This window comes from Neoarius graeffei, chromosome 1, assembly GCF_027579695.1.
Source record: "Neoarius graeffei isolate fNeoGra1 chromosome 1, fNeoGra1.pri, whole genome shotgun sequence".
In the NCBI taxonomy this organism is placed as follows: domain Eukaryota; kingdom Metazoa; phylum Chordata; class Actinopteri; order Siluriformes; family Ariidae; genus Neoarius; species Neoarius graeffei.
The window spans coordinates 44,854,321-44,862,029 of record NC_083569.1 but is presented as its reverse complement, the minus strand read 5'-3'; the positions used below and the strand labels follow the sequence as shown (position 1 = coordinate 44,862,029).

Here is a 7,709-nt window from a genome sequence, read left to right as displayed (position 1 = left end):
AAGTGGTTTGTTGCATATTTATGCAATAAAGCCCTAATTTTGAAGCATTACACCTCAATTCAGATCAAACCTGCTATAACTTAAGTGACTCTGTACAAGATCTGGCCTACAGCACTGATCTTACTATGGATAAGTCAGGGTGGGCCATCACCCAACCCTCACCAGTAGGCTCCATCATAAAAGAAAAGTCCTTGGACTTGTTACACATTGCATAATATTTATACTGAAGTAAAGCCACTCCTTCTCAGTCAAGTTTTGTAATTAGGTTGAAGTACAGCATTAGATAACCCAGAAGCACATGGTTCAAACTGGTACTGAAGTCTTTATGAAACCAGTTTAAAAAAAAAAAAAAAGGTACATCAAATACAAGCACTCAGGTGAAATGAGTCAGCCTGCATTAATGAAAGTGTGGGGCAGGGGTTAGACCAGGACCCCCCCCCCTCCATCCTCCAGCTCTTCTACTTTGAATAATGATTTGCTAATTACTGTTAATGAATCAGGCTCTGTTGAAGTAGACACCCAAACCAGTCCCTACCCCACCCAGCAGTTACAGGGACTCCAGATGTTCTGAAATCTGGAACAGCCTTGAATCAAGTGACCTTTAACAGACCATTCTAGAAACCCAATTCAAGAGGCAACCCAGCATAATTTGCAGCAAGCATGATGTATGCACACGCTTTGATGGTAAATGTGGCTCCAAGAATTAACTAGAAAGAAATGACTGAGTCATGCTTAGTCAAATGCAATTTATAAAGAATGTATTTATGATTGACAAATTGATACAGTATCTTAACATTTGGAAATATGTACAAAATTTACAAAAGAACCCAAAACATTAAGTTAAGACCAACAGTGAGTGGTACTGCTGTCCATTACTGCTAAATATAAAATTAAATACAAATCTGAAACCTCAAGTGAAACTGAGGCAGTGTAAATGCATTAAGGTCGAGTCCGCAACCATGATGGGGTGCAAGTAGAGTCCGTACGTCAGCTCAGTGCTGCGCCATCAAAATTCAAACAACTGAAGGGCTTTAAAAAGTCCCAGTCCAGAGCGGCTCAGGAGCTGCTCAACATTTCTAGTCTCCTTTTTAAATGTTCACACTTCTTCCTGAGCTGCTCCTTAGAGTGCAGGAGCTTTCGCTCGTCGCTTTGCAGTCCCACAATGAACTCCGTGGCCTTTTTTAAGATGACCACCTTGGCTGCCTTCTCGTTGTTGGCTACAGCTGGGACCTCATCACGCAGCGCAAAGAAGCTCAGCTTGAGCTCGTTACGCCGCTGGCGCTCCAGCACATTATGAGTCCGCCGTTTGTCGTTGTCCTCAGAGTCTGACGTTTTGGGACTTGTGCATTTGCGGCTCGTGACGACTTGCCTGTGCGCCCTCATGGCTCCACCGTTGAAGCGGAGCCGCTTGACAGCAGGCTGCTCGCTGCGTGTGCATGGCTGCGCTGCATAGTTGTGCTGCTGGCTGGTCACATGACACCGCTTCAGGACTACAGGGCTTGCATTGCACTTCTTGGCAGATTTTCTTTTTTCTACTGTCACAACATCGATCTCCTCCTCCTCCTCCTCATCTACAGAAAAAAAAAAAAAAACCTTGGTCAAATCCTACAAGAAGCACCATCCACTCTAATCAAAGCCACACCCACTCTGGTAAATGACTGGAGCCGGGCGACAGAACAGCAGGCCATGCCCCCTTACACAACTTAAATGCTCCAACAGCACATTTGTTGCATAGAATAATTACAATTTAAAAATACTTACCAGATTCACTGTCGCTGCTGCTTCCACTGTTAGGCGGAGTGTCCAGAGAGCTCTCCTCACACTCCTTACTGAACTTCACACACTCTGCGAGCGGGTACGGAAACACCACTGAAGGGTCTATACAGTCTGAAACAGCGTTGACATTAACATCCTGCAGGTAGCCGGCGTTAGAAACAGAGTCCTCTGAGCACTCGCTCTTCTGACTTGAGCTTTTCCGGGCTGCTCTGAGGCACGCAAGCCGCTCCGAGACTGCCCTCTCCAGCTTTGCTGCTGCCGAGAAGCTGCTCCACATGCAATCCTGGATAATAATGGACTTGAGCAAAGTCTGTGACGAATCTGCATCGCAGATGAAACTCTGGTTCACCAAGTCATCCCCAAGGAACTCTGTGACCATCTCGAGCTGATCAGCAGTGGACGGGAAGGAGCTGGAGAAGGACGAGCGCCGGCTTGGGGACAGAGGAGGAGTGGGCAGGAGCTCGAACTTCTTCCAGATGTCCTCACTGAGAGCCGGCGGCTGCCCGTGCTGCTGTGTGTAGAACTCATCCTCCTCTGTGTCAAAGTAGAAGTAGGGCTGGTACGAGTCGTAGTCATAGTCGTAGTTCTTACTGATCACGTTCAGCGGCATGATGACTGCCTTTAAGAGGAAAGGTAGTTAAATTAAAACCCACACTAGTGATGAATCGACTCCAATGAGCCGACTCATTTGACTGCTCAGCAATAAAAGCAAATTCAACTCTTTACCACATCTTTAATAAAAATGGATAAACGGCACTTAAAAAAAAACCTTACACTAAACAAGTTAAAATTAAAAATTAACATTTATATAGACTGCTCGCTTAAATGACTCGATTCAAATGAGTCGACTCATTTCCAAACACCAAGCGTCATGCTCATCTCTGCACCACTGACCCCAAAAACAAATAAAAGACATCAGGTACCACTTTAACATCAGTGTATACAGGCAAAAAAAAAAAAAAAAAATTTATAGAACAAGACTACATTTTGGGGAACAGCTAAGAGAGGAATGAAACCGACTCACAAAACGGTTAGAATGAATAATAAATTAAACTTAAAAAAAATTTCCTAGCCATTACATCTACTTTAGCCATTAAATTAAGATCAGGGTACAGTTTATAAACGCTAAACTAGATCTCAAGGACGTTAATTCATTAGTCTAACCGAGTTAATTTCGACAAACAAACAAAAACCTTAAACGACTCTGAATCAGTTAATGACAGTAACCGAGTCGTTTGGGTAGTAAAGCAGCGAGTGCACTATTTGTTTGCTTACTCACCGTAGCAGTGTCAGAGGAACAACACGATAAAATAATATTCACACCGTCTCCCTGCTGAGTGAAAATAATCCCAGGTGTTAGAAATTCACCGCGCCGGGTTCTCTACCAGCCAGAGCGCGCTGTGATTTTTCTCCAGCCGGTCTCGAGTCACTACAGAACCTCCAGCCGGCGCCTTTTAATCCTTTATTCACTCGTGTGGTATTAATGCGCGCACACACCGCTTTTTCCCGCCAAATAACCATTGCGTAGTAAAGCAAAATACGAATCAAATCGTGCTTTCAGTCCTCTCTTTTTCACATCACAAATCACCACATCAACATTATCATCATTAGACAACCTCTTTTGATTTGTGTAATCGTGTAGATTCGGTAAAAATGTCTTAGGCACGGAACTATATTTTCTGGCGGAGGTTTCAGTGTGTGACCCGTTTAGGGGCGGAGCTCGCGAGAAACTACGAGATTGTGGTGTGAAGGGTCGCCAGTGACAACACTCCCATCACACAGCGCAGTATTCTAAATCATTATTCCGACATTTAACAAGAATAAAGTGTGGAATTGACTCAACTGATATATCATAAATACCGTTATATTAATCCATCTACTCATATTATACATTTCAGAAAGAGTATTTTAGTTACCATAACAATAACCATCACTATGTCATATAAACAGTCTGATATAAAATTAGTGAAAGGCTCATAACATTATGGCCACTTTCCCCTCAGCATAGCCTATAATTTATACTGCAGGAGATGACAGAGGGTCTGTGGAAATGGTGGTCGGGATCGCCCTCTCCTGGATGAACATGCTCACATCATGGCTGAAGCTGATATTGGTTTGAAGTAAAGTCAGGGGTTAAGTACCTTGCTCAAGGGCACCTCAGCCCAAGGCCGCCCCATGTCAACCTAACTGCATGTCTTTGGACTGTAGGGGAAACCGGAGCACACCCATGCAGACACGGGGAGAACATGCAAACTCCACACAGAAAGGCCCTCGCCGGCTGCTGGGCTCAAACCCAGGACCTTCTTGCTGTGAGGCGACAGTGCTAACCAATATACCACCGTGCCACCAATCATAATAATAATAACCCATCCATCCATTATCTGTAGCCGCTTTATCCTGTTCTACAGGGTCGCAGGCAAGCTAGAGCCTATCCCAGCTGACTATGGGCGAAAGGCGGGGTACACCCTGGACAAGTCGCCAGGTCATCACAGGGCTGATACATAGACACAGACAACCGTTCACACTCACATTCACACCTACGCTCAATTTAGAGTCACCAGTTAACCTAACCTGCATGTCTTTGGATTGTTTAGGAAACCCAGGCAGATACGGGGAGAACATGCAAACTCCAAACAGAAAGGCCCTCGCCGGCTACTGGGCTAAAACCCAGGACCTTCTTGCTGTGAGGTGACAGTGCTAACCACTACACCACCATGCCGCCAATCATAATAATAATAATAATCCATCCATCCATTATCTGTAGCCGCTTATCCTATTCGACAGGGTCGCGGGCAAGCTGGAGCCTATCCCAGCTGACTATGGGCGAGAGGCGGGGTACACCCTGGACAAGTCGCCAGGTCATCGCAGGGCTGATACATAGACAACCATTCACGCTCACATTCACACCTACGGTCAATTTAGAGCCACCAATTAACCTAACCTGCATGTCTTTGGATTGTGGGGGAAACCGGAGCACCCGGAGGAAACCCAGGCAGATACGGGGAGAACATGCAAATTCTGCACAGAAAGGCCCTCGCCGGCTGCTGGGCTCAAACCCAGGACCTTCTTGCTGTGAGGCGACAGTGCTAACCACTACACCACTGTGCCACCAATCATAATAATAATAATCCATCCATCCATTATCTGTAACCGCTCATCCTGTTCCACAGGGTCGCGGGCAAGCTGGACCAGCTATCCCAGCTGACTATGGGCGAGAGGCAGGGTACACCCTGGACAAGTCGCCAGATCATCGCAGGGCTGACACATAGAGACAAACAAGCATTCACACTCACATTCACACCTACAGTCAATTTAGAGTCACTAATTAGCCTAACCTGCATGTCTTTGGACTGTGGGGGAAATTGGAGGGCAGTGCAATCAGTTTCATATTAAAGGAGAACTGAAGGGGTGGTGTAGTGGTTAGCACTGTCACCTCACAGCAAGAAGGTCCTGGGTTTGATCCCAGCGGCCGATGAGGGCCTTTCTGTGTGGAGTTTGCATGTTCTCCGGGTGCTCCGGTTTCCCCTACAGTCCAAGGACATGTAGGTTAGGTTAATTGGTGGCTCTAAATTGACTGTAAAGCCACTAATTAGGTTAATTGGTGGCTCGAGAATGGTTGTGTCTATGTGTCACCCTGGTGACTTGTCTAGGGTGTACTTCACCCTTAGTCAGCTGGGATAAGCTCCAGCGGCTACAGATAATGGATGGATGGAGAACTGAAGGCACATTTTTTATTATCAAAATTCTATTTATCTCATTTTATTAAATACAGCAATACATTTTTGATAGCTATTTTGTCACTGCTATAGCAAGTTCTGAGTGTTTGAAATATGCTATGTAATTTATCAGTCCATATGTCAAAATTTCGAGATGCATGCCAGGTGCTGACGACTGCTGGACAGACCATCGACTGCTTGTTTGCTGAGACTTAAAAAAGCTGGAGCAATTCCATCAAAAGAAGCTCTGCTCCATCGTCAACATCAGCTGGCAGAACTGCATTACCAACACTGCTGTCCTGGAAAGAGCAGGGGCAACCAGCATCGAAGCTACCGTCATTAAACATTGATGGTCAGGACACATGATCTGCATGAGCGAGACGAGGCTCCCCAGGAGAATTCTGTTCAGCGAGCTGAGCTCGGGGAAATGCCCTCGTGGTGCCCCTCTGCGACGCTACAAGGACCAGCTGAAACAAACCCTGAAGCCCACCAACATCGACATTAACACCTGGGAGGAGGCGGCTAAGACACGACCGAAGTGGCAAAACCTCATCAGAGAGGGCACCGAGCGCTTCGAGATGGAAAGAAGATCTCAACTTGAAGCCAAATGACATTGAAGAAAGGAGAAGGTTTCGCTACCACCACCACTCCCAATGTTTTCATGTGATAAGTGCCCCCGCCTCTTTAGAGCAAGAATTGGACTCGTGAGCCACCAGCGAGCCCATCACCATCCTTGATTACGGAAGGAAAGATCCTCGGAAATGAGAGAACGACGACAATATCAAAGCAATGGCCGGAGACGAGATTCGTTGAGACCTGTGCGAGACATTGTAGGACGGAAGTAAAACGTACAGCGCAAATCAAAGTGACCAACATCTGCCAACATTGTCAAAAGACGCGCACGCCCTCTTTCGAATGCTGATGTAATCAAGCCGGAAGTTTTGTTTGGTTTTTTTATAGCAATCAGGAAAGTTTGAAAAAAGTAAGCAGTAATTGTCATTTAAACTTGTTTCTGTGCAATATTTCGTTTGGAAAACAGTTTTCAAAATGGCGGCACTGACACCTGGCTGACACTTCACGTTTGAAGTCTCGCACAAGTCTCGTGAAGATCGCGCGGATAAGTGACGCCTGCCGTGGACCAAACAAACTAAATTCAACATGGCTAAAAACCGAATAGGCCAATAAGTATAATATTTAATTGCAATTAGTTGCCAATACGAATCACGATATAAGGTTACTAAAACCGAAAATGTAATTGAATAACATGTTAATTAGGAAATAAAGCAAGTTTAAAAATGTCTTCAGCTCTCCTTAACAGTCCAGATGCATTGATCATATCAGATATTTGTGATATTTCAAAACAAATAGTTGACTGATGGTCAAAATATTTAATTATGTAATGCATTAGAAGACAAAGGAAGCATAGTGGTGGAGTGATTAGCATTGACAGCAAGCAGGTTCTGGGTTCCAGAACCTGCCGGTTGACTGGGGCGTTTGCATGTTTTTCCTCTGGGTGCTCTGGTTTCCTCTCACAGTCCAAAGACATGCAGATTAGGTTAACTGGCTACTCTAAATTGCCCATAGGTGTGAATGGCTGTTTGTGTAGGGGATTGACGACCTATCCAGGGTGGACCCAACTTATCACCCAATGTCAGCTAGGATTGGCTCCAGCTCACCTGAAACCTGCAGTGAATAAGCAGTATGGAAAATGAATGAATGTATTAGAAGACAACTGAACTTTCATATCATTTCTTTTTGTGACAAATTTGATTATAATACCCTAAACCTTTTAACAACTTAATTAATTGATTAAATCACTCATTCATCTGCAGTAACAGCTTTATGGCAATGAAGTTGGTCAGGGTCACTAAGGCCAAGTTTACATTAGACCGTATCTGTCTCATTTTCTTCGCGGATGCACTGTCCGTTTACATTAAAACGCCGGGAAACGGGAATCCGCCAGCGTCCACATATTCAATCCAGATCGTGTCTGGTCCGGTGCTGTGTAAACATTGAGAATACGCGGATACGCTGTGCTGAGCTCTAGCTGGCGTTGTCATTGGACAACGTCACTGTGACATCCACCTTCCTGATTCGCTGGCGTTGGTCATGTGACGCGACTGCTGAAAAACGGCGCGGACTTCCGCCTTGTATCACCTTTCATTAAAGAGTATAAAAGTATGAAAATACTGCAAATACTGATGCAAATACTGCCCA

The 7,709-nt window shown here is 45.1% G+C and overlaps 1 protein-coding gene across 1 annotated transcript; it reads right to left on the bottom strand.

Moving 5' to 3' along the window:
• Positions 1-732: 732 nt before the first annotated feature.
• LOC132893389 (transcriptional regulator Myc-B-like) lies at positions 733-3,223 on the bottom strand. The gene is made up of 3 exons (XM_060932470.1): positions 3,056-3,223; positions 1,762-2,395; positions 733-1,571 (listed from the first exon to the last, which is right to left on the bottom strand). Exons 2-3 carry the CDS (start codon positions 2,384-2,386, stop codon positions 1,057-1,059), a joined length of 1,140 nt encoding a protein of 379 aa, XP_060788453.1. The 5' UTR covers positions 2,387-2,395; positions 3,056-3,223; the 3' UTR covers positions 733-1,056.
• Between the last annotated feature and the right edge of the window lie 4,486 nt (positions 3,224-7,709).

Coding starts and splice junctions, on each gene's coding strand:
- LOC132893389 (XM_060932470.1), bottom strand. CDS start 2,386: ATGCCGCTGAACGTGATCAGTAAGAACTACGACTATGACTACGACTCG. Junction 1,572..1,761: donor CAGCAGCGACAGTGAATCTG/GTAAGTATTTTT, acceptor TTTTTTCTGTAG/ATGAGGAGGAGGAGGAGGAG.